This window comes from Canis aureus, chromosome X (assembly GCF_053574225.1).
Source record: "Canis aureus isolate CA01 chromosome X, VMU_Caureus_v.1.0, whole genome shotgun sequence".
Lineage (NCBI taxonomy): Eukaryota > Metazoa > Chordata > Mammalia > Carnivora > Canidae > Canis > Canis aureus.
The window spans coordinates 109075589-109102546 of record NC_135649.1 but is presented as its reverse complement, the minus strand read 5'-3'; the positions used below and the strand labels follow the sequence as shown (position 1 = coordinate 109102546).

Below are 26958 nucleotides of genomic sequence, written 5' to 3'. Positions count from 1 at the left end.
AAGAGATACATGCATCCCTACTTCACTGCAGCATTATTTACAACTTCCCCTCTCAAGGGCGATCCTGAGGAATAGTTGAGAGCATCTGTACGGTGCCCAAAGCCCCACCCGGCAGAGTAAGTGTTCAATGAATGCCAGCTCTGAGAAGCCAGCCATGTGCCTAGTGCTGGGGTCCCTCGTCCTGGAGCACTGCTAGGTCTTCACAGCCCCGGCACACGGAAAGCACTTGGTCAACCTCGGTGGGGGAACCAAAGTTCGGGCTGTGCAGATGCCTTTGGGCCCCTGGAGGGGAGCAGCTGGGTCACCAGGAGTCCTCAAGGTGGGCCCATCTGAGTCCCAGGATGTCAGGGACACGCATTGCTGCTGATGGCACCTCTACCGCTCGCATTCTCATTCTTGATGCCTGGGGCCTGCTGCTCCTCCACGGTGAGGTCCGGTGAGGTCCGCCACCAGGTTCCACTGGCAGGCCCTGAGCACCCCCACCGGGTGGGACACTGCCACGGCCTCCCTCTAGGTGCTCTTCCAGACTCGGCGACTCCCTCACCTGCTGTCAGGGTGCGGGCATACTTCTTAAGGCATCGATCGCGGCATCATACACTTCTAAGGTGAGGGGCCAGTCTCCTCCCGGCCTACACCACAATATCACACATGCTGTCGGTCGCTACACACAGGTCTTGCTCCTCCCGCGGGGCTCCGGCCCTCCCTCCCCCAAGTCCTGTAGGCGCCACAGGGAGGGGAGCAGCCCAGGCAACAGCAGCAGCCCCGGGGCACAGCTCCTTCTGCTCAGGCAGGATAGAGCACAGGTCAAGGCTGCAGCAGGCACACGCTCTAGCCTCCTCTTGCCCACGGGGCACCTGGCAGAGCAGCTTGAGACCCGTGGGCTCCCGGCTCCAGCTCCATAGGCAGGCCCACCCCAGGGCCTCCCTACCTGCCCTGCTCGCTCAGAGCCCCAGGGCCCCACTGCCAGCATCCACCTCCCCGCTGTAGCCACAAGAGAGTATTTTTATTTTTTATTTAAATTAATTAACATATAGCATTTCATTAGTTTCAGAGGTAGAGTTGTGATTCATCAGTTGCATGTAACACCCAGTACTCGTTGCATCATGTGTCCTCCTTAATGCCTATCTGCCCCCCCAGTTACCCCATTCCCCCCACACACACCCCTCCCCTCCAGCAACCCTCAGTTTGTTTCCTGTGGTTAAGAGTATTTTTAAATATAAAGGATTTTCACACACAAAAATGGGACATTTTCTTTAAGCATCGAAGATACAATCGAACTCCAATAAAAAAATATACATATAAAAATATTTGTAACAGAAAAAAATAAATTAAAAAAAGATAGAAGAAGTAATTTTTTCCATGTTGTAGGTCTTCAGTGACTCACCTCTAAGGTGTCTCCATCGGTGTCCCCCTCCAGCTCCATTGTACTGCGCGCTGCATTGCTTATCATCTCTTTAACCAAAGAGCAAAACCTAGAACAGCAAATGTCACAAAGATGCTAATTATCATCACTCATGTTCCCTAGCTTTAACTTATTAAACTGTGATTAAATATACATCAAGTTTTTACAAGTTCATGGAACAATCTACTCCTTGATTCACACAGCACTTTAATGGTTATCTCATCTAGTTCAAATACTCATGTGATACTTGAATCCCCTTCTATATACAGTGGCTCCACTAACTGGTTGGTCAACTGAGGCTTGAATATCTCTAGTGACAGGGAACTCATTACCTCAGAAGGTTGCTCATTCTGTGGACAACTCAATGAGAAGTGCTTTATTTACATTGAACTGAGACTTCATTCACGTCGGTCCCATCCATGGACTGCTTAGAATTAATCCCTCTTCTACATAATAGCCCATTAGAAATGTACACAATTTTATTAAATCCCTGTCAATCTTTCCTCCTTGTTCCTTCAATGTTTCCTCCAGGAATTGTTTTTAAGTCACTCCACTAACAGGCAATTGTTGAAAGGTGTCCCTGTCTTACTCAAGTCTGGCGGTATGACCAGTGTTCCCAAGATGATCTCATTAGTGCTAAGGAGAGTGGGACTCCCACCCCTCATGCTGTAGACACTCTTGTTCTAAGTGCAAAATAAGGTCTTGTAGATGGAGGGTGTAGGGAGGAAACGTAGAAGGTGGCCTCATCATTCTGTTGACATAGATTAAGCTTACTATCAACTGTTACCCGCAGGTCTTTCTCACAAATGCTGCTGGGCCACATCAGCTATCTTAGACTTGTGTAGCTGTTTCTTTACATACAAGTGATTTGACTGACAAAATTTTTATTCAATGCAGGGTGGCAGGGAAGAGTACTGTACATCTGAAGATAATTCCCATAAAACGTTAAAATGGTCTTTTCTTTAATCCCATCCCACCTTTGCTTCTAATCTTTGAAAGCTGGGAAACACAACAGTCAGGAGACATGTGGTATGAACTCACCAAAGTAACTAAAATTCACAAGACATTACCACTCGTTGCTAAAAATGTGAAGTGAAATCCTCACACTCTGCTGGTGGAAATATAAAGTAATGACTTCAAAATCAAAATCAACCAGAGGCCTAAATATAAGAGCTAAAACTCTAAGAAGAAAACAAACACCATAGAAAACCTTGGGTCAGGAAAACCCTTCTTAGGTGATCCCAAAACCACAAATGACCAAAGAAAAAACAAATTGAACTGCATCAAAATGTTAATCAACGGTGAACCAAAACCCACAGAGGACAGAGAAGTTATGTTCAAATCACACATCTGATGAAGGACTTGTATCCAGAATATATAAAGAATTCTCAAAAACATTTACAAAAATACAAATGACCCCTTTAAAAATAGGCAGTTTGGAGAAGCATGGTAAACACTACTTTTTATCAGGTGAGCCAAGTTAATTTCACCAGTAACAAGATACTATATAGATCCTGATATAATGCATGAAAAGGACAGGACATCACTTCTGTGCTATTCCTTCCTAAAATGCATGACACTAATGCAATCATGAGGAAAGAGCAAACAAACCACAACAGATGGGCTACACCAGATCAATTGCCTGTACTCTTTGAAAGCACTGAGTCAAGACAAAGAGGCACTTATGAAGATAAATGAGGACTACACAGATATGACCCTTAAATGTAACATGATCCTGGACTGGATGGCAAGACAGAGAAAAAAATCTTGTGTTTTGCTGTAAAGGACATTAGTTGGACAGTAAATAAAATGTGGCTAAGGTTTGTAGATTACAGAGCCATATCAATCGTAATTTCCTGATAACTGTGCTGTGATTATGTAAATGAATCTTGTTTTTAGGAAATATGCACACAAGTAGTGAGAGGTAATGAAGCATTATGTCTACAACTCACTCAGCAGTTCAGAACAAAAATAATCATGAGTATGGAGTGAAGGTAAAACAAATGTGGTAAAGCGTTAACACTGGGGAATTCTGGGTGAACTATATATGGAAATTCTTTGTACTGTTTTTCTCAAATTTTTTATTCATTAAAAAATTTTTGTTTTTAAATTTTAAGTAGGCTCCACACCCAACATAGGGCTTGGACTCACGACCCTGAGATTAAGAGTCGCATGCTCTACAGACTGAGCCAGCCAGGTGACCCTCTGAAACCTCCTTGTAGTTCTGAATATTTTTCAAAATAAAAGGTTAAAAAATTCTTTTAATTGGGTGAAGGATTTGAGCAGAGAGTTCTCCAAAGAAAATATATAAATGGCCAGTAAGCTTACGAAAAGATGCTCAGTATCATCAGTCATCAGGGAAATGCAGATCAAAACCACAATCATACTCTACCTAACACCCACCAAGATGTCTAGAATTACAAGGATACACAATAACGCGTGCAGCAAGGATGTGGAGAAATTAGAACCTTCATAATCTGCTGTTGACAATGTAAAATCTGATCACAGTCTGGCAGCTCCTCAAGGGTTAAACACAGAGTTATGTAAGACCCAGTAATTTAGCTCCAAGGAAATGAAAACTCAGGTCCACACAAAAAGTGGCAAGTGAACGTCCTTAGTAGCATTATTTATGATAGCTAACAAGTGGAAACAACTCATATCTTTCAAGTTAACAGATAAATCAAGTATGTCCATACAATGGAAGAGTGATGAGCCGCAAAAAGAATGAAGTGCTGATACGATGGTACAGCATAGCCAAACCTTTTTTTTTTTTTAAGGATTTTATTTATTTATTTGACAGAGCGAGCAAGCAAGTAAGCACAAGCAGGAGGAGGGGCAGAGGGAGAAGGAGAAGCAGACTCCTCACTGAGCAGGATGCAGGACTCGATCCCAGGATCCTGGGATCATGACCTAAGCCAAAGGCAGTAACTTAATTGACTGAGCCACCCAGGCACCCCAGCATAGATGAGCCTTGACAACATTATAATAACTAAAAAAATATCAGACACAAAAGACCACATATGATATGATTCCATTTATATGAAATGTCAAGAACAGGCAAATCCACAGAGAATGAGAGAGAGAGAAGATTCATTTTTGCACAAGGAAGGGGTTGGGGGGATTAGGTTGAGGGAAAATGGGGAGTAACTGGTAATGGACACTAGGTTTCTTTTGAAGATCATGAAAATATTCTAAAGTTAGATTGTGGTGATGGTTGCAAAACTGTGTATAAACTGAAAAAAGACTGAACAACACTTTAAATGGGCAGACTGCATGGTATGTGAATTATACCTCAGTGAAATTGTAAAAGTAACTTTCTGTAAGTTAAAATTTCAGGAAAGGCAGTGCATCTAATAAATATTCTCCCAACAAAGATCCTTCAAAACTTATTTGCCATAATTAGATCACAAACACCTGAATCAGCTGTAACTCACCTACTACACTGGTCTTCAGTGGAAAAGTAGATTTGAAAGTCATCAGAATTATCAAGGACATAAAGAAAACAACACCGTTCATCAAACTTGGATATGCTGTAAAATTGGAAAAACATAAGAAACCTTATTATTTTTAAGTTATGATGTCACTTTTACATTTTTGAGAAAAATCTAGTCCTAGATTTTCTTCCATTTTACAAATTTGCAAGATTTATTAATGTTTTAGTAAATACTCTCCAAATTTGACTTCTATTTCCCTACCAAATTTAAATAGCAGGGACATTTATCTTGCATATGTTTGAGTTTGTATTCATCAAATGACTTTTGTATGTATCGAGAACTTACCATTAGATACAGCGCTAAGCAAAGCATAGAACAGCAAGAACGCAAAATAAATACGGTCTCTCTCCCTCAAGAGTTTATCATTTCACACACAAGCCGGGAAACTTATTTGTGAAATAATGTATTATGGCATCTTAAGGAATTTCTAGACTTGAAAAATAACAGGACACAGAATTTGGGGCCACACAAGGAAGGTAGAAATCTATGTGGCATCTTAGCTCAAGAAAGGCCTTTACATGTTATCTGGTCCATTTCCACCTAAGGTCAGGATCTGACTCTACAGCATCTCACTCAATGTTCTGCTTTCCTGGACATAACCAGTGACAGAAAATCACCATACTCCATCTGCTGATGGATTTCACTGCTAGAAAGTTCTTTACCTACACTGGGCCAAAGCCTACACGATGGCCTTCATTTTGCCAGGCAGCACTATGGAAAAGCCTAAATTCTCTTCAAACAAATGATGCTACTTTATGTTTCTCTAAGTCATCTCTCCCTGAGAGTCAAAGCTTCTTTAGCCATTCTTTTTGTGTCAGGGATTACATGACAAATACGGAGTTGAAACAGCAATAGTACAGGGTGATTTAAAAATACTTAAAACAAGGCTATGCATAAGTTTCGGAAACCAATTTGTAAATGAACTATCACTGTTAGTTGGGTAGCACTGGGAATGTTCAACACGTGCTCTTTATAGCATATTGGTCCTAGGGTCTGATTCACCCCTAGCCCTTTGCACATCCCTGATGATGGCTGAATGGCAGCAAGAGGCAGCTCTATGAGGAGGCACAAACAAAAGGTTCTTGACTATATATTCTCATATCACTTAGTTTCTGGAGTAGTAAGTTTTTGAAAATGTTCAAGACTTTGAATTATATTTTTAAGCAGTATTACTCAAATACTACTGTTCTTAAATTATTTCCCTCCCTTTGACATGACAAAAATATTATTCTAATTTTTTTTAAATTTTTATTTATTTATGATAGTCACAGAGAGAGAGAGAGAGAGAGAGAGAGAGGCAGAGACACAGGCAGAGGGAGAAGCAGGCTCCATGCACCGGGAGCCCGACGTGGGATTCGATCCCGGGTCTCCAGGATCGCGCCCTGGACCAAAGGCAGGCGCCAAACCGCTGCGCCACCCAGGGATCCCTTATTCTAATTTAAATAGTGCTGTGCCTAGGACAGGATCATACTATGTCTGGAGGTAACAGGGGATTCATTCAGAAGCCTGTGGTCTTCCAATCAGATAAAGGACATACAGTTCTCATCTGAGCCCTTCATGTAATGGAAACTATGAAGAAACAGAGTCCTGAAGAGGCTAAGTGATTTTGTCAAGGTTAAACAATGAAAGAAAGATTAGAACTCACATCTGCTTCAGAGCTGCTCCTATTCTTGGATGTGCTGGCAGGGTAAAGCTCAGAGTGTAGCCACAAGGGTCACCAAATGGTCACTACCCCGATCCAAAGAGCAAGCACCATAGCTCTCCTTGGATTACACCATATGCTCCCCCAACTGATAACAACAATGCCCCCGGCTCCATTACTCTACTCAGGAGACCCCAACCATGTGTCATTACCGTAACTCCTTCAGTCAGTGGGATTCCGGGGTTCCCTGAGCACTTGAACATCAATGGCTCAGAGAAGAAACACTTTGTCTTCTGTATTTTTTTTAAAAAAAGTTTGAGACCAGAGAGTTTAGTCTATTGGATACCAAAAAAAAGCTGCTTTGTCACAACAAGCCAAGAAGCCCTTACTAGTAGCACACGAACAAGCTCAGGCAGGGTCACAAAAGAGAACATAGTCTATTTTGAATTATGTTAAAAATGAGAATATCACATATTATAAACAAGTGGAAACATTAAAGTAATAAAACACTGCCATCATTATTTGTATTAGAACAATAATGCCATTTTCCCTTATGTTCTTACCTTATTCCCCTAATGGAAGAAGCTGTAAAATTCCATTCATGAATTTGTTTCTGCAGGTTTTAAAGACAAAAGTCAGTAGAGCTTGATTTTTTTCCATGCCAAAAAAAACTTTTGATTTCATTCTCTGGTCAATTACTTCTGCTATTTTACTTTCAATACAGATTTAGGAGTTAGAGCAATATATTTTACATAACTTAGAAGACCAAAAACATTTTTTCCTCTTTTTTTTTTTTTTAAAGATTTTATTTATTTGAGAGAGTGCGCTCAAGCAGGGGAGGGGGAGTGGCAGGCAGAGGGAGAGGGAGGAGCACTCCCCACTGAGCAGGGAGCCTGATGTGGGGCTCCATCCCAACCTGAGCCAAAGACAGACGCTTAACCAACTGAGCCACCCAGGCACCCCCAGAAACATTTTCTAACGTATTGCAAAAAGTCATTTGTATCTTTAATCCAGTTTAGAGCAAAAGATATGAATTTGAAACAGAATAAGCACAGAGTAAGCACCACTGAATGGACTTTCATCTTCTGTCAACATATCAGGAAAACTCTAAAATGAGTTTGGGGACAGCCCACCCAAGTTGGTGACCTCTGAAAATGTTTGCAGAAGAATGTGGCAGACAACAATGTTCTCCCATCTTTCTTTTTTCTCCCTGGGCACACAGCTAGAATACATTTCCCAGCCTCCCCTGCAGTTGGGTGGGGCCGCAAGAAGAGTTTTGATCAATGGGATGTGAGGAAGAATGACGTGTACCAACTGTGGGTGTGGTTCATAATAACCTCAGCAATCCTCTATTCCACTATGAGAGGGAATGGGGACCCTGCCAACTTGGGTATGACACAAGGCATAAACTTTGATCATGTTAAGACATTGATATTTGGGGGCTATTTGTTTCAGCAGATCGCTTTCCATAACTAACACAAAGACTAACCTGGATTTCAATCTGTACAAGATGCATTTTTAAAGATAACTGTTTCCTTCCTCCACCACTACTGCCTGTACTTAACAAATGCTGCACAAAGCTAAGCCTTAGAAGAGTGATCCGAGGTACAATACCAATATGTCACAATAAGAGAAAATCATTCAAAATAAGGAAACACATTTGGCTGGCCCAAAGAATGTCCTAACTGACCAGCTAAGCATCCCCCTCCCCCAGAGAAATGTGAGAGCCAGAAGACTGGGCATATGGCATAGGAGAACAGCCACGAGCATCTGGGTGACGAGTTTCCTGCCATCCTAGAGGAACGACAACAGGATGTGGGAGGATGGTCCTCAATGGGAGAAGGTCCACTTGACCATGTTAAGTACCTGCTATGTGCCAGGCAAGGTACCAGCACTGAGGACATAACAAAGAACAAAGCCCCTGCCCCCATGGGGCTTATATTCGCATGAGAGAGAACAAATTAAGTAGTAACTGAACAGCATGACAGAGGACGAAAAGCCAAAGAGAGCCGGGAAGGGCATTCAGGTGGGGCAGGGGTCATGATGTTAAACTGGGTGCTCCAAGAAGGCATCTCTGAGGACTCTTCAGCAGAAGGCTAAGGCAGGTGAAGGAGTGAGACTTGCAGATATAGTCCTGGGCTGAAGGGAAAAGGCATGTCCCCAGGGCATGTCTGGGGACCAGCAGAGAGGGAGTAGGAGAGGAGGTTGGAGAGCTCATGAGGAAGATCACACGGGGCCTTGGAGACCATCACCAGGCTCCCAGTTTCTACTCTGTAGAAGATGAGGTGAGGGCCGTGAGAGATAGAAGCATACATCAACATGGAAGCCCCCACCTGGGACCCAACTGTGTACAAAGACTGAGGGTATTTCGGAGGAGTTGTGTTCAAAGTCAGTGAAAGGCAGCCGTGGTGGAGAGCAGGAGCCTGCTTCTGGATTCGGGTACAGAAACATGAACCAGGGCAGATTTCAGAGCACCTTGTCCAAGTCACCTATAGGCAAGAAGCTGCATGTATATAAAGAGCTTGGCCACAGGAGCTTTCAAAGTGTCCCCAGATGGAAGGTTTACCCCACAGCATAGCTTTAGGGAACTTCCTGATTTAGGAGGAAGATTTGCAGGTTAAGAAGTAAACAACACAGACTCCCGTCTTTCCCTTTATATCACAGTCAATGGGCATTTGTGTGTGTGTGTGTGGGGGGGGACCTGCTTTGTAGATACTATGGATATAAAAACATATAAGTCATACTTGAGTTTGCAAAGCACTTGGGGAGAAGTTCTCAAAAAGTGATCAAAGAGCAATGGGAAATACTGTGGACACAATATAGGCAAGAAAGCAGCCTAATTCAGTGAAAGGGGAGGAAAGGTAGTTAGAGACGCCGCCGCACAAGTTAGGGTTTGGGTGACTGGAAGAAGAAATCGCATGGAGTAAGGAGGTCAGAAGAGCACACGTAGGACTCCGCAGGGCCAGCTCAGGGGACGAGAGGGTAGGATTACAGGGACTTCACACTCCATAAGAGAGCATGAGTTTGCATCTGTAAAGCCATGAGATTCAGTCATGGTTTTGGGGAAGAACAAGAGGACCAGAACAAGTGTTTTAAAATTATTAAACTTCTGAATTGAAGTATACCATATGTTCAGAAAAGGGCACAGTGATCATCGCAGTAAATTTTCACAAAATGAAGACTCGCTGTAGCCAGTTTCTAAATGAAGAGACAGAACAGGAACAGCAGCCCAGAAGCTTCCCTCATAAACCCCCACGCGCCTAGTCATCCAAAGGTGGAAACAGCAACCGCTATTCTGATTTCTACCACCACGGAGAGTTTTGCCTGCCCTGCAATAACATGTAAATGAAATCGTCAAGTCCACACTCCCTTGCATCTGCAGGTGGGGTTTTTCGTGAAACGCCTGGTGGTGGAAGTCAGGACTGCCCATCCGGTTTCTGATCTGCTGTCCTGGAGGGTCAATTGGCACAGAGTCCTCCATCATGACTGCGGTGGCTGTCTTCTCCCGGCAGGCAGCGACCTCACCCTTTCTGAGAATGGCTATTTTACTACATCTAAATCATGAGGAAATGGACTTGAGACTGTAGCTTTCCATGTCAGGGTCAGAAGCCTCCAGTAAGAGTGCACTGGAAGCAGAGCCAGGGTGGGCTACAGAGCAATGGGCCAGGAGGCTAGAGGCAGGGGCATGTCTCCAGGGTCCCCTGGGTGCCAACTCAGCATTTTCCCTCCTGGTCCTAGAGTGTGTGCCTCTGGGGAGGCATCTTGGGGGTCTGTGACAATTTTGTAGACTTTTTATGCGCTTCTCCTGTTGCTAACATAAGCAGAAAAAGCAGTAACAATAACAGCTTTTCCTAACAAGCAGCCCTAGCTGTGTGCTCAGTGGCAGGGGCTACTGGATGCCTGTTGGCGACTCCAGGGCACAGGAGCTGCTGAGGGTACAAGGCTGTGTATGTCCCTGCCCTGCACAGCCTACTCACACTGTTGTGCTGGGGGCACCTGGAGCCAGCTTAGGAAGGCCAACCGTGCACATCTCCTCCTAACCCCAAGTTGGGGCATCCACTGGAGGTTGCTTGAAACTGGCCATGGTGGGAACAGTACTGGAGGAACCAGCAAACATTACACGTCCCCATGCTGCTTGTTAAACATATACCAGCAGAAGTTTCTGAATCCTTGGCTAACAAACCAGAACTTAACCTACTCTTACAGCAGTGCAGCATGTAAGTGAACACGCACATGCATGTGATCTCCCTCACCAGCCACAGCCCACCAGGAAAAAATGTAACATTGTGTAGAGAAATGTCATCTCACTCCAGACAAATCTGCTTGCTTTCATGATCTGCAGAATTTCAAAAATGTAAATGAAGGCTAAAGCAAAAGCTTCCTCTCAAAGCAAAAAAGGCAATTTCTATTTCCCTCAGACGTTTGTTCTGACAACTATGAGCACTTGTACAAAACATTTCATCAGTCAATGAAAACTAGCATTTGCTGCTTCTACCATTCTTTTCCATTTCTTATTATGGACTATGTTCAAAGTAACACATTTACAACTAGGGAGATAGTATATGTACCCATGGGAATGTCCATTAAGGGCAGCAAGCACTGTAGGATTCAATACAATGGACAAAGTTTATAGAATTCCACAAGCCCAAAGACATTTGGCTCCAAAAGTTTGAAGAGTCCACTTGAATAGGATTAGTTTCTTTCCTCAAGTACTTGTCAAAACATGAGGAGTTGAGTACGTACATCAATGGAATGGTCAGGTTACAGATCAGAATTTTGAAAATCCTCTCCTATCACAGTGGCATCAATGACACAAGAAAATCATCAAGGCTTGCTTCTAATACAAGAATTCCAACATCGAAAGCATGGGATCTGGAGGGGGGCGCAAGGGGGCAGAAGCCAGGCTTTGGGGTTGGAGGGTGTCTGCTGATATTCTCTTCCTTGACCATGCTGGTCACGCAGGTGTGTTCAATTGGCAAACATCCATCGAACTATACATTTATGACTGATAGACTTTTTCAGTGTGTATACTTCCATAAAAGGTTAAAAACAGCCAAAGAGGTAAATTTAATAGAGAACATATTCATTCTTCAAAGGAGATCTGTTTGAATACCATGTGTAAATTTTATTGTGGTTTTTCTTTTGCACTCAAATATTTAATTAATACACACAGTACAGCAAAGCAAACAAAAAAACCCAAGCACGCATTCGGGCAGCTCATCTTCACTAATGGCTGAGTCTGATGAATAAGAAGGCTGCTTCTCTGTTAAATATTAGACAAAGTTACTGGCTTATACCTGTAATGTTTGGGTCTCTGCAAACCAGCTGTTGAAGCCCTAACCCCAAGTGTGCCAGGATTCTGAGATAGGGCCTTGGGGAGGCAATCAGGTCATGAGGATGGAGCGCCCACGATGGGATTAGTGCCCTTATTAAAAGAGACACAAGGGAAATACCTCCCCATCATCTGGGGGCACACAAGATGACAGCCTATTGTGACCTGGGGGAGAGGGCCCTCACCAAAACCTGACCACACTGGTATCCCACCCTGGGACTCCCAGCCTCCAGAACTGGGAGAAAGAAATATCTACTGTTTAAGCCCCCAATTCATGGTATCCTGTTACACAACTCAAGATTTCAAGTCTATTTCTTTTTTTTTTATATACCTTTACTGAGGTATAATAGACGAAGACCTGCACAAATTTCATGTGCATAATCTGAGAAGTTTCAGACACCCATGGAACCATCACCACAATCAAGGTAATGGCCAGATCCAACATCTCCCCAAGTGTCCTTGGTCCCTTGGTCTTTGTTTTGTGTGTGTGTGGGGGGGGGTGGCGGGCAGGTAAGGACACATGAGATTCACTCTTTTAACAAATTCTGAAGTGCACAATGGCATACTAGTAACTATAGGGGCCATGGTGTACAGCACACATCGGCAACTTGTTCATCCAGCAGAAGTCAGACCTTGTACTCCCTGAACAATGGGGGGGGGGTGCTGTGTTAGGACTATTTCTGATAAGGAATTTCTTATATGATTCTGGCCCTCTGCTTATTCTCCAATGTTGCATTTCATTTTTGAAGATATGGTCTATATTTGCCTGATTAAGACATAATTGCTCACTCTCTTATATCCAGGAAAAAAAATCCTTCTTTGCCAGGTTAATGGCAGACATCTCCTCACACTCCATGAAAACATACAAAGCAAATAGATCTACCTAGTGAATGCACTTGCCAAAGGTGCTAGATTACTAAAAATGTTTTATTAAAGAAAGAAGCTGAAGAAGTACTTCAGACACACACAGACAAAAACATAGTTACTACCACAGACACCAGGCACGGCCCAGTGTTTCTGTGACCTCTTTAGTGGGCACTTAAAGTGTTCCCTCTCCAGTATCATTGGTGTCAATATAAATTGAAGTGGTACAAACCTGACAGGAGCTTTCAAATTTTATTTATCTTTAGTATCTATCAAATTTCTTTTTTTTAAAAGATTTTATTTATTTATTCATGAGACACACACACACACACACACACACACACACACACACACACAGAGAGAGAGGCAGAGATGCAGGCAGAGGGAGAAGCAGGCTCCATGCAGGGAGCCCAATGTGGGACTCAATTCCAGGTCTCCGGGATCACGCCCTGAGCCAAAGGCAGACACTCAACGGCTGAGCCACCCAGGCATCCCTTTCTTTTTCTTTTTTAAAGATCTTAGAGAGTCAATGGGGGCAGGGTCAGAGATGGAGGGACACAGACAATCTCAAGAAGACTTCCTGCTGAGTGCAGAGCCTGATCCCAGGATCCCAAGATCACGACATGAGCTGAAACCAAGAGTCAGACTCTCAACTGACTGAGCCACCCAAGTGCCCCATAGCTATCAACTTTTAAACAAAGGTAGTCTTAAATCTAGCAGTTCTGTTTTGGGGAATCTCTGCTCCTGAAACAATCTATGGGAGCATGTAGGGTGCAACCACCAGGATGGGCACTGACCTCCTATCTATCATTGGCTAGAGTGCATGGGTGAGCCTGGAATGTGCACTGCAGGCAGGTAGGAAAATAAATTATGGTTCATCCATACTTGGAAAGGTATCACCATGATATGAGAATATAGGGAATATTACAATTAAAAACATCAGGTGGATGGATCACTGTGTGCTATCTGAAAAACTATGATGTAAGAATCAATCAAAACATCAAGTTGCAAAATAATATACACTGTATGATCTCACTTTAATGAAAATGCTTCTATCTCTCTCTCTCCACACACACACACACACACACACACACACAATCTTTGCATGCATACACCCACCTACACATACATAAGGGAGTTTAGAGAATGGTAAAGATGGATATCCACCAAGTCACTGGGGAGGGGAATGGGAAGGAGGTTTTGGGGGATCTGGAGGGACTTTCCCCATTACTCCTCATGGTTTAACTTGTTTTTTTTTTTTAGATTTTATTTATTTATTTGACAGAGATAGATAGAGAGAGAGAGAGTGCACAAGCAGGAGGAATGGCAGAGAGAGAGGGAAAAGCAAGCTCCCTGCAGAGCAGGGACTCTGACTTGGGACTTGATCTCAGGACCCTGGAATCATGACCTGAGCCAAAGGTAGAGGCTTATCTGGTTGAGCCACCCTAGGCACCCTTAACTTCTTTTCTCAACAAGCCTGTATTCATTCACATAAATATACACACATTCATTCATACACACAGATACACAAATATATAATATAAACATATATAAAATGGGAAAACCAGCGTCCTCTCTCCCATCTGTAATTATACTCTCATACACTCCTGGACCTTACAAGTCAGTCACAGGTGCCTGTTCTTTCAAGTACTACAACAAAGACTCTCTTACTTGAACACTGAATTTGTGACGACACAACAGAGAATAAAGAGAGCTGTGATTTTTTTTTCTTACCATTTCTGTGGGTGAGACATGCCACAGAGAAACTGTCTTCTCCTCAGCCTCATTATTTATAGAGACATACGAAGGCTGGTAGACTTTGGTTGGTTCTATCACCAGCACCTAAAAGAACAGATTTCTGTGACACACAGGAACATACCACAGACAGGTCACTCTGCCCAGTGAGCAAGTAGAAAGTGCTATATTCCACAAGTATTTGAGTCTGTGTGCCAACATTGCTCTAGGGCCCATGGACACCAGTCATGACAGAAGTCCCCTCCTCACATGGGAGTCCATGCTCTGATGGGGCAGATAAGAAATACACACATAGGGATATGGAATATGGTCACATAGGCAGCTCTGAGTCAAGTACAACAGAATAAAGGTGTATGCGGGGTCACTTTAGCCAGGGTGGCCAAGAAAGGCCTGCCCAAGAAGGTGACAGAAGAAACAGGGAAGCAACAGTTTTTGAGAGAAATGAAGGAAACTGGATGATCTGCAGGTAGGTTCCCAAGTCTGTAAAAAATACAAGAGGACTTATGCTAAGTGAGGTGACATTCCATCAGTAATGTTTTATTGCTGGGGGTCAGGGAGGGAGGGAAGGGGAGGAAGAGAGGAGAGAGGAAGAGAATGAATGAATGAATTTCCAAAGCAAGTAAAACAACATATTTAAGGTCGCTAAATCTGGGTAGAGATTACACAAGTGTCTGTTCCATTATTTTTTTTGTACCTTTCAATAAGTTTGAAATATTTCATAATTAAAAGATTTTCAAACTTCTTACCCAAGAACAAAATCATTATCATAATCATTTCAAACAACTTAATCTCCATTAGAAGTTTAATGAAATTCCTCAACATGGCACGTTCACAAAATCTCATGGCATAAATATGAAATATAATGATCTGAAGCTCAATATCTAGGGTGCTTAGATATCTTAAGACTCCTTGTAAGGTGGTCGTCTAAATTTGACACAAAAAGCTAATCGCCATTTTGCTTTCCAATAATATTTTAAAAATTAACTAGTGTCATTGGAGGCAAACCAAAGCTCAACAGCAAACAGCACCAAGTTACAAAATTTTACTATTACTCTTGCACTGATTTAGAACAGGGTTCCCCCACTATGGCACTGCTGACATTTGGGGCTGAGTATTTCTGTGCTGGGGGAGGGGCTAACCCATGCACTGTGGGTAGCTGGCAGCACCCCTGGCCCTCACCCCACTAACTGCCAGGAGCAAAACCTTCCTTGCAGTTGTGTCAACCGAAAATGTCTCCAGATACTGCCAAATGTCTGCCAAGAGACAAAATGACTCTCAGTTGAGACACTATTTTAGAGGTCATAGCCGACTTTTTCTAGTGAGTTGATCGATCAACTGGCTGATTCTACAGAAGACTGATGGGTATCTAATATTTTCAATTACTCTAAGGTTTTTCTATGTTTCAGAGTACTCAATAATTAGCACCAATCCCCAGTTTCTTTTATTCTATCTGAAAGAAATGGATTTAGCATGACTTACTGGAAATCTGAGTCCATTAGGAGCTTCATTTGTTGCCTCAAAAATCATATCTAACCAGAAGTTAAGCCGTTCTTGCCTGGGTGAATGTTCAGTAATGGATTTCTTGAAGCGCTGAATTAATAACAAGTTCTGAACTAATGACCTGAGGTACCTGGAAAAATCAAGAGCACCAATAAATTAGATTCTTCAAGAAATGGAATCAATTCTACTCCCTTTAAAAAAGGTTTCCCAAAAGCTTCATTTACTTAAAATCATATTGTGTAATGAGTGCTTCTTTATCATTTGGCAGCCACAGACTTAATTAAAAGAAATCCAAAGAGCGGTCAAAATAAGTCTGTCCAACAAAATCATACAATATGGCTTTTTACCAACATTGGGTTAATGGTATTCAAAGTGTGGACACTGGCAAACATTTGCTAACTTGTCTTAAAAACAAAAACATGCAGTTTGAAATTCAAACCAATTACAAAATGGCAAACTCATGGTCTTTTTTAAACTTAACCTTTTTATTATTAAGTGATTATAGATTTATATATAGTCGTAAGAAACAATACAGAGAGATCTCATGTACCCTTGGCCCGATTTGTACCAATGATGATAGCTGATAAAATTCTAGAATAAGATCACAAGTAGGATATTGAATGGATACAGTTAAGATAAAAAATACTTTCACTGTCACAAGGATCCTTCCCGTCTCCCTTCTACAGTCATACCATTTCCCTTCCATCCCTCCTCTTCTTCTTGACCTCTGCCAGTCACCAATGTGAAACTCATTGTATTTTTTAAATTAGATCTGACCAGGTAGATTTTGAAGTTATGAGATCTTCAATCTCACCACATCTTTACTGGTCACATCCTCTCTGGCAGTGAATGCAGATGGTTGAGTTGAAAGCATCAGAGTATTATTTTGTCCTTTGAGGACCAAGTCTGGAGCTGCCCTGGGAAGGCAGATCAGCTTGACTCAGACTGACTTGCTTGGGTACTGTGCACTGAACAATGAACTCAGTAGGCCTGGGTTGTCTAAACTCTACACATTCCAAAGAAAGGTCTGGCCCTTGACTGGCTTTTGGAACATCATCTTTGAGTCCTTGGGCTATTCAGTCTGGTAAGAATGTTTCTGTTTATCGGGGGCCTTGGGCCACACCACCTAGTCCATCCTAACAATAGGACTCAAGGTGGGGGCCTTGGGCCATGCTATATCAGTGTCCTCTCCAGAGGGGCTGGGGACTCGGTGACTAAGGTCAACCACATGGATGCTCCATACCTGTACAACCGACAGCCCCCTCATAAAACCCTGGACACCAAGCCTTGGTGAGCCTCCCTGGTTGTCAATACTTTGTGTGTGCTGCCATCCATAGTTGTGGAGAGAAATCGGCACTGTGTAAGTCACCCCACTGGGCGCGGACAGCAGGACTCTGGTGCCTGGCCTCTTCCAGACTCTACCCTGTATGCCTTGTGCTTCTGCTGACTTCTGTCTGTATATACGTGTATTGTAATAAATCTTAAACCTGAGTACAACAGCCATTCTGAGTCCTATGAGTTCTTCTAGTGAATCATGAACCCCGGGGCGGTCTTGGGGCTACGATATTAGGTGCCCACACTGTCAGCCAGGGTAGGTGTGGATGCACTGAGAATGCACCAAGGCTCAGCTGTCACCTCTGTGGAGTCCGCTCTGTCTGGATCAGGTGCAGCAGAGCACCTGAAAAGTTCTGGAAAAAGCAGCTGCTCCAGGAGGGCTAGAGGCTCTGCCTGCCTCCCTGTTCGTGCAGCCTCAGAAAGACTTCCAAGATGTTGATATGGTTTGGGGATCACATTTGGGTCTTTCAGACTGACTGGGAAGAAATGGGGTTCAACTGAAAATGACTACAGACATTCTGACCCCTGTGAGTCCAGACTGTCCTACTGAGCTGGGCAAGAACAGGGGGCAGATGAAAGTGGATCATTAAACGTAAAAAATTTTAAATTATGCATGTAATCCAAATGCATTTTAGACAAATTAGAAAAATGAAGATAAAAAAGATTTAAAACTTCTCATAAGGCTATGTCTCTGAGAGAACCACTGTCACCCTTTTGGAGCGAACCCCTCATTCAATGATTACACAGATACTGGGACACCTGCGTGGCTCAGTGGTTGCACATCTGCCTTCAGCTCAGGGCACGATCCCGGAGTTCCGGGATCGAGTCCCACATCAGGCTCCCTGCGAGGGGCCGGCTTCTCCCTCTGCCTATGTCTCTGCCTTTCTGTGTCTCTCATGAATGATAAATAAATCTTAAAAAAATAATTACACAGATATCTAGTGAGCACCTATTATGAGACCACAGGAATCAATGACAGAATGATGATTCTCATGGAGCTTCACATCAACTGGCAAGTCAGCTATTGCCCACCCCTCGCAATAACTCAGACTTTACTCTGAGTTACATACCGAACACCACTTTTTAATGAAAAGGAGTCCACAGAGAACAGTGGTTCTCAAAGCATGATTTCCCAGACCAGCAGCAGACTGTCAGCTGTAGATGCAAATTCTCAGGCCCCTTCCTAGACCTTTGGAACCAGATATCCTAAGGGTGGGCACAGCAATCTGTGTTTTTTTTTTTTTAAGATTTTATTTATTTATTCACGAGAGACACAGAGAGAGAGAGAAAGAGGGGCAGAGACACAGGCAGAGGGAGAAGCAGGCTCCATGCAGGGAGCCTCCATGCAGGGAGACTCCAGGATCACACCCTGGGCCGAAGGCAGGCACTAAACTGCTGAGCCTCCGAGGGATCCCCCAACAATCTGTGTTTTAATCAACATAGCGGATTCAGATACACAAACAACTTTGAGAACCGCTGATCGAGAACAATATACCCTGCCGTTGGCTTTTCTTATTCTGGGACAGACCATGAACACATGTCCATGTTTCCCAGTGTTCTTTCTTGCACGTTTTAATGGCTACATAATGGGCTAACCTGTGGCCACTGCTGTGCCACCATGTTTTTGACCGTATCTTGGTTTTTTTGTGATGCACATTGTGCACATTTGTGATGCACATTGCTTTCTTGGTGTGCTTTTAGCTCTACTACCCACTTTTTCACAAATACATGCTAGTACCAAAGAATGTTTTGTTCTCAATGACTGAGATGACCTGAAGAAATTAATAAGATTGAAAGTCTCATCTTGGAGATAGGGCACACAGGGACATATTCCATACATGTATGTGCCAGTGGGTCTGTCCTTCCCTCCCGTCACATAAAACCAAGTGTGTCTGCGGAGCTGTTTTTGCTTCCATTACATTGTTTATGTTAATGAAGAAGTCAGAAAGACAAACACAGCAAGTGTTATTGTCTTTTGCAATTTAGCCACTTTCCCCTTCAGAATAAGATCAGATATTGAGAGAAGTGAGGACCCCCCGCCACACACACACACACCCACACACACACACACACACACACACGACTCACCAAACTGGAGGTCTCAGTTTGAACAGCCTCTCTGCCGCCTGGACCGCCTTCCCGATATCATTGGCCAACACACCGACGGTGACAAACTGACCCACATCCCAGTAATTGCTCATTTTCTCCAAGCTCCCTTTCCTTCCCAACAAACTGTTCAGCCGGACACCTGAAGGATTTGAATTTTAATGAAGTTATGAAAAATCTTTCTAGCTTCTCTCCTATTATGCAAGCCTTTAGAGAGAGGAAATAGCATGCACTTTATTTTTTTTTTTGCATGCACTTTATTTTGGCTGCTGTCTCAGGTGTGCTATCAGAGAATAACTGTTACCTGTGAAATAAAATGCTAGTTATTTGAAGATAATTTTTAATGCTGAATTGGGGTGACCAAAGCCTATCAACTCCTGTGATCATAAATAGCTTTACCTATCTTCCTTAGTTCCATGGAAGTTTCAAATTGTTGTCCAGCAACTATCAGCAGAACTGCCAGGTTAATTCCTGAATAGAGAGATGACTGGAGCTCAAAGCCTTTGCGGTACCTGTAATGAAAGACCTACCAGATTACTATCATGGTACAAGGAAAAAATGGTAAGTAATGGCACAAGCCAACCTTCTCATGAACTCTTCTTTAAAAATGTCATAACACTAAGTAGTTAAAAAAAACTGATGAGGAAAAATTTTTAAAGATTTATTTGACAGAGAAAGAGAGAGAGAGAGAGAGAGAGAGAGAGAACACAAGTACAAGCAGGGGGAGAAGCAGAGGGAGAGGGAGAAGCAGCCTCCCTGCTGAGCAGGGAGCCCAGTACAGAGCTCAATTCCAGGACCCTGGGATCATGACCTGAGCGGAAGGCAGACACTTAACTGACTGAGCCAGTCAGGTGCCCCAGGTTTTTATATATATATAAAAATTTATATATTTTTATGATTTTATATATAAAATAACTGTATGAAATAAATTAAAGTATACAAAAGAAATTTAAAACCTTTTATAACTCTACCCCCATAAAGCAGACCACAACTGGATGTCCAAATCTCATCTTAAAAGTTAGACTCCATTTGTACACAGAGCATTTTTCATTACATAGGAATTCCATCAATTGTAGGCTATTACTCTGCAGGCTGTTTGCTTTTATCACAAAATGGAGTCAGTTTTTCCTGTAGGAAGCAGTGTTGCCAGAATCCTGGACTCTAGATTACTCTGCAAATAGTGGCATAAAGTGAGAGAAAGAGCAGAGATCTATTCCACTAGGATAAAGAACAATATCTGAAACAGAGAATACCATTTTAGTACCAGAAGTTTAGAGAGTGCCATTTTAATTCTCTTTTTTCTTTACATAGAAAGCTTCTTTCCCTTCCATGAGTGGGTAGGAATATCATGGATGGGGAAAAAAAGAATTTGATCAATGAAGTAATGACAATGAAATGTCTTTAAGTGGCACTGTTCATACCAAAGGCTTGTAAACCAGGAAGAATTTGATCACTCACATGACAACAAGAGAATTAAACACCAACAAAATATTTATTGTGGAAGGGAGAACCTATCCTATAAGTCAGTTAAAATTTAGTTTTATGAACTTTGGGGCAGTACATGAGCACACTTCAGATGGACGGAGGGACCAACTAACACTAAGAACGTTGTTTCAACCCCAGCCAACAAAATTCCAATAAAATTGAACCCTATCCCAAATGTTTTGGGGATTTTCAAAATCATATCTTATGGTATTTGATTCCTCCCCTACCACGTTCTTTTACTATCAAAAGTCATCTGAGCAGAGGGTGGGCTTCACTCTGCCTCTCATCTGCCCAGCTTAGGTGTAGACAAAATTTGAGCATACAGTCAGGACTGAAGTTCCAGGTTTGCCTCTCACAGCCCCCTGCCTCCCTGGGTCACATGGTCCAGCTCAGTACCAGACAGCCTGGCTGAGACGATCCCAAGGTCTCACCAAAGCTAATGTACCAGAAAGACTAAGCCTCATTTGCCCTTGGACCCCCCACTTCCTTAAGTGGATGGAGAAAGGCTCCTAAGACTTTCTTCAAGGAGCCACAGGCAGTCATCTCCTGACTCGGGGGCTGAATTCTTGGCCACTGTGGTGGCAACACAGCTTCCTATTTTGGCTCTACCCAACATTAATTCCCCTTCAATGCCCTGAGTGACTCCTATCGCAATAGTACATCAGGTACTACTGGGAATTTACTAAGAATAAAATGGGGTCCCTGCCCTCCACAAACCCACACTGCGGTGGAGGTAATAAGATCCCCACACAAGCCGGTACAATTAGGGAAAATACTAATGTTGAGTAGGATAAGTATCCTTACACCACACAAATCCAAGTCTAGAGGGACCCACAGATGGTATGTGGGGCCATCTCTAGAAGCTTGAGCGATGGTATGAAGATGGATAGATGTGCAGCAGCAGTGATTTGGAAAGGAAATACCCAACACAGAAAAAGGCAAAAGCAGAGACGGGAGCCTATGGAACACCCAGGAAAATTCGGTTCAGTTGGATATGTTTCAGGTAGTGGGGAACAGGGCTCAGGGTGGGTTGGAGAAAGTCTGCAGAGCACATAGAATGGTAATCTAAGAGTTTGAATTTTTATTTAATAAGGAACGGAGAGCCGCTGTGGGTGGGTCTCTGAGCTTTAAGAAGAAAAAGGAATGGTGGTTCAATAGATGAAGAATAGACTCTAGAGACACCAAGCAGAGAGCATGCTTGGGATACTGTGAAAACATTCCCGGCAAGAGAGTGGAGGGCAGGGGAAAGGCACCAAGCAGGGTGGAAGTGGTAAGAGTGAGGGAAGATGCAGAGAAGGGTTAGAATTGGGACCTGACCATGTGTGTGTATGGGGGGGGGGATAAGTGAGTGAAAATTCTCAAACATTAACAAAAAGTCTAAGCGTAGGAGGCTGAAAGATGGTAGTAAGAAAGCAAGACACTGGAGGCCATCCTAGCATGGAGAGCAGAAGGGAACTTTAGCCTCGGACATCCTGCATCTTACAGAGCAGCTCTGCCCCAGGTGGAACAAACAAGGGGGTGGTGGGGCCAAAGCTTCAGACACAGGTTGGGCTGGAGACCGGCTCAGGTTCCCAAAGTGTGGGTGTGAGGGGGATCACCAGGGAAGAGAGTGGATGGAGAGATGAGGGGAGAGGACAGAGCAGGATGGAGCCAGAGGAGGACAGGGGAAGGGGAAGCAGCTAGAATGGAGAGTGGAGCAGCCATGTCAAGAGCTCTTGTGACAAACAGATGAGGTAGGCTGTTGGCTCCACCTTCTACCTACGTCCAGGCTCTGCTATCTCCCCATTTTCATCACCACCACTCTGGCTCCATCAGCTCTTCCCTGCATTACTGTGGTCGTCTCCTCACTGTTCCCTGCTTCTGCCCTTGCCCCTGTGGTAGATTATTTAATTGCCACAGATCCTCCTCATCTCATGAGATGCGTGCCTCTGTCACTGCCCCTGCCCATGGCCGGAGTCCATTTCTCCACACCCTTGAATCGTTAACCATGCGATACACTTGTGATGTGACCCAGAGCATGTGGTGGAACCAACCTTGTGTGAGTTCCAGAGCCTAAGCCTAAGAGGCTTTTGCAGCTTCTACCTTCATGTTCTCAGAATGCTGCCCACCGCGTAAGAAACCTGGTCTGGCAGGATTAGACCCACAGGCAGAGCATGGAGGCACACTACCGACACCCAGCACCAGCCACCAAATGTGTGTGAGGTCATCTTGGACCTTCCAGTCCTGCTGAGCCTTCAGCTGACCTCATTTTTAGGAGTGAGCCCAGCAGTTTAAGAGTGGAACCAGCCAAGCAGCAGCCTAGCCAATCCACAGAATCATGAAAAATGAGAAGTTTTTAAGCCACTAAGTTTTGGACTTGTTCATTATGCAGCAAACAATAGCTAATACACCCCCGGAAATGTATTCTTTGCTGAACAGCGAGGGCACGCTGGTGAAAATGCACATCGGATCTCGTCACTGCTCCGCTCAGAGCACTCCAATGTTATATCATTGCACTCAGAGTCAAAGGGTCTTCTCCTCTCCTGTTTCCTGCTGCTCTCTGCTTGCTCACACCTCACCATCCTTGAACATGCCCAGCAAGCTTCCCCTCTGGGTTTTGGCTCCTGCTGGCCCCTACTCCCAAAAACACTTTCCCCACAGTTTTCTCCAAGGCTCATCTCACCACCCTCACATCTTTACTCGCCTTCACTGACCACTGACCTACCTGAAACTGCATACAACTCCTCTCAAGCCTCCTCCTCCCATTCTCTGATGACCTTATCCCGAGAACCCTCACCAACAGGTAACATCCGATTCTTCTCCATTTCTTTGTCTGACTTCCCTTACCAGCAAGGCAAGGTCCATGATGGCAGGAATTTGTGTCTATGTCTGCTGTGTCTTTATCTCCACCATCTAGAGAAATTTCTGGCATACAGTAAGCCCTAAACCCACATTTGTTAGATGAACAAATGGAGGAAGGAATGAACAGCTCACTGAAAAGATAACACCCTGATGGCAGTAGAACAAAGTTCTGGAAGCAGTAGCTGGGAAGGAGCATGCTGAGCCCTCCTCCTTGCTCTTATAAATGAGTGAACTCGTGAGAAGAATGTCACCACTACAAAAACCTGTTTCTAATGGTTTCTCTTCAGAAAAAGGCATCTGGAAATTCCCAAACCACATTTAACGACTTTTTCCCCCACTGCCAGCAGACAGGCAGGCAGGCTGACTTATATTCATTGGGACAAGACCTGGATCCTTAGCCTCTGCAATTCTGTTCTTTGCAGAGATGCTTGTGCTACTGATTAGGATGGAGGGTTTACCACTCAATGGCGTTGTCTCGGCTGGTGTCATCTTTGCAGTCTGAATCCAAGAAGATGTCCTTGTAGATCCTCCCACACAGGCAGAACATGTCGGGGGCTGGGTGGTCACAGCTCTGCAGAACCTGGAGCATGACCTGCAGAGCCTTTTCTCGGTCGCCTGCACGGTTTCTCCTGAAAGATTTGTGTGGTAAGATCACACATGTCTGAACCAAGACACAGTAGTATATATGCACTCATTCTGTGAGGGGCTGGTGCAAGGATGCTGTGCTTTAGCAGGAAACAAAGTCTGTATTGTAACTCATTCTTTTCATGTTCCAATTTAACAATTGCTTCAGACTCACACCAGTAAATCTCAGACTGTCACGGTCCCTACTTGGTCCCTTCTCTCAATGAGACCTAGACTGTGGATGAAAGCAGATGCAGACCAACGTGTCTGGAAAGAGAAAAAAATAACACGGCAGGCTCCTGTTGCTGGATGAACAGCAAGGATTTCAGAAGCTAAGCCTGAATTGTAATGATAACAGTTTGACAAAAGGCTTTTTTGGAAAAGCAGCAGAGCCCGCAAATTCAGAAAGCCAAGAGAAATTTATTTCTTGACCTGAGAATGCCTTGCCGTCCTCAAACAGGCAAAGACCCTGGCAATCTGTTTTCCAGTCTCATGTTGTATCCACCGGAGCAGATCTGAAAAATTATTTCTATATTCATAGATCAGTCTTCTCCCTTATTAGATTATATGGTAAAAAAAAATTCATTTTCCACAGATAGTAGATTCCTTAGACCATTCTTAAAATAATCTTTGCCACAAAATAACCTGAGTTTGTGGCTGTGAAATATTATAGCTTCCCATGAAGGTTTGGAAGCAAATGCTCAGCAGTAGTGGAGACTGAGGAAATCGACTATGGTTAATGATGTTCATATTAAATACCTGTAAAAAGAAACAATTTCTATATAACACTGCAATGGAGTGATCTCTAAAATATACCATTAAGATGAGAAAGCTATGTATTGAATACTGTGCACAGAAAGCTACCTTTTTATTTAAGCAAAAGGAGGAAGTGAATAGAGATATGTATCTGCTTTGATTCTTCAAAATGAAAGGATAAACAAAAAGGTAATAAAAGTTACCACCAATAGGTGGAGGGAGAGAACATGATGAAAGGGACAAGAAAAGAAACTCCTTTTTTGTAATGTGACTGAAACTATGCAAGTTTTTTTTACACAATTATGAAAGAAAATGAAATAAAATTTTAAGTGTTCCCTAAAAACACCATTTGCCAATAAACACCATCTGAATTTGTGGCTGCAGCAAAACAAAACAAATGAACCTCCGCATGTGCCTCATGGCTTATGCACCAAGTAGAAATCCACTATTTTTAAAACACAGCAATTTGACTATTTTCTTAAAGGGATAAAAACCTAAGGAAAAAATAGAAACGCAAAGAAATCTTATATAGTTTCCAGTAATCACATTGTTAGTGATAATAATGGTACTGGTATTTTGAAAATATTACATATTTGTAGTATAGAATACCAAAAAAATAATGTTAATATCATTAGGAACCAGAGCTATGCATAGGAGATACAGAAAAAAAAATTCAGTAAAAATCCTATGGTCCCAAATTTGAATTGGAACATCAGTATGGATTCACAAGGTGGTCTTCCTTGTCTACTGAAAAGGACCAAAAGATGACCAATTCAGTAGCAATGAGAACTTCCGGCCCTGACTGGGGCCTATAAACACCATGTCTCACTACATGGAAGCAGGACTCTGTGGAGGAACAGCCAATTCCAGATGGGTCTAAGATGATCCTGGAATATCTCAATACAAAGACACAAAGGAGCTACTAAGCTCACATCAGAAAGATTCAGAAACCAAAAAGAATCGGTGTTTGGCCAAAGAGGAGACAGTGTGAGCCTTAGGAAGAATAACTATAAAGGATTGAAACCTATCAACTATATTAAAATGAAGAAGGGGAAATCTATACAACAACAACAAAAAAGACTTAAGAATCTTATTAACCAAATGCCATGTATAAGACTTTGTCTGGGGATCCCTGGGTGGCGCAGTGGTTTGGCGCCTGCCTTTGGCCCAGGGCGCGATCCTGGAGACCCGGGATCGAATCCCACATCGGGCTCCCACTGCATGGAGCCTGCTTCTTCCTCTGCCTGTGTCTCTGCCTCTCTCTCTCTCTCTGTGTGTGACTATCATAAATAAATAAAAATTAAAAAAAAAAAAGACTTTGTCTGGATCACGACTCAAACCCACTGTACACATAAAACTAAAGACAGAGAGGTACCTGGGAGAATGTAAACGCTCCTGCTGAGGAATTATTGCTCATTACAGCACAATCATGACCGTGTTTTGTAAAGTGCTCCCTCAGACGATACTGAAATCACTATGGGTAAAATGGCCTGTCCTGGCTTCATGATCAATCTGGCATTAGGGTAGGAGGGCAGGGCAGGTGGGGTGAGCAGGAAGCAAAACTGGACGTGCAGGGATGACTATTGAAGTGGGAAAGGGGTACAAGAGGGCTCACTACAGTATTTCCTACTTTGGACTGTGTCTGAAATTTATATTAAAAAAACGAAACAAAAAAAAGTCAAAGCCCATTCTGACAACAATTCTTCTCGAATCTGTACTATAGAAAAACTCCTATATATATACACTCAAGAATTTTTGAACAAAGGTGTTTATTATGGCATTGCTCCTAACAATGAAAACCTGGAGATAACCCAAATGTCCA

General features: G+C 43.2%; 1 protein-coding gene across 2 annotated transcripts in view; it reads right to left on the bottom strand.

Moving 5' to 3' along the window:
- Positions 1 to 26958, bottom strand: part of MAP3K15 (mitogen-activated protein kinase kinase kinase 15) — a 113810-nt gene that overhangs the window by 25430 nt on the left and 61422 nt on the right. For both annotated transcript variants that reach the window (XR_013374852.1, XM_077888786.1), the window contains exons 7-14: positions 24215 to 24385; positions 19830 to 19942; positions 19413 to 19572; positions 15969 to 16119; positions 14469 to 14576; positions 7102 to 7151; positions 4837 to 4932; positions 1385 to 1472 (exon numbers count right to left, since the gene is read on the bottom strand). Coding sequence is in view for 1 of the 2 variants with exons in the window: in XM_077888786.1 (XP_077744912.1) it covers positions 1385 to 1472; positions 4837 to 4932; positions 7102 to 7151; positions 14469 to 14576; positions 15969 to 16119; positions 19413 to 19572; positions 19830 to 19942; positions 24215 to 24385 (937 nt within the window). In the remaining variant the exon portion in view is untranslated. The remainder of the gene's footprint in view (positions 1 to 1384; positions 1473 to 4836; positions 4933 to 7101; positions 7152 to 14468; positions 14577 to 15968; positions 16120 to 19412; positions 19573 to 19829; positions 19943 to 24214; positions 24386 to 26958) is intronic.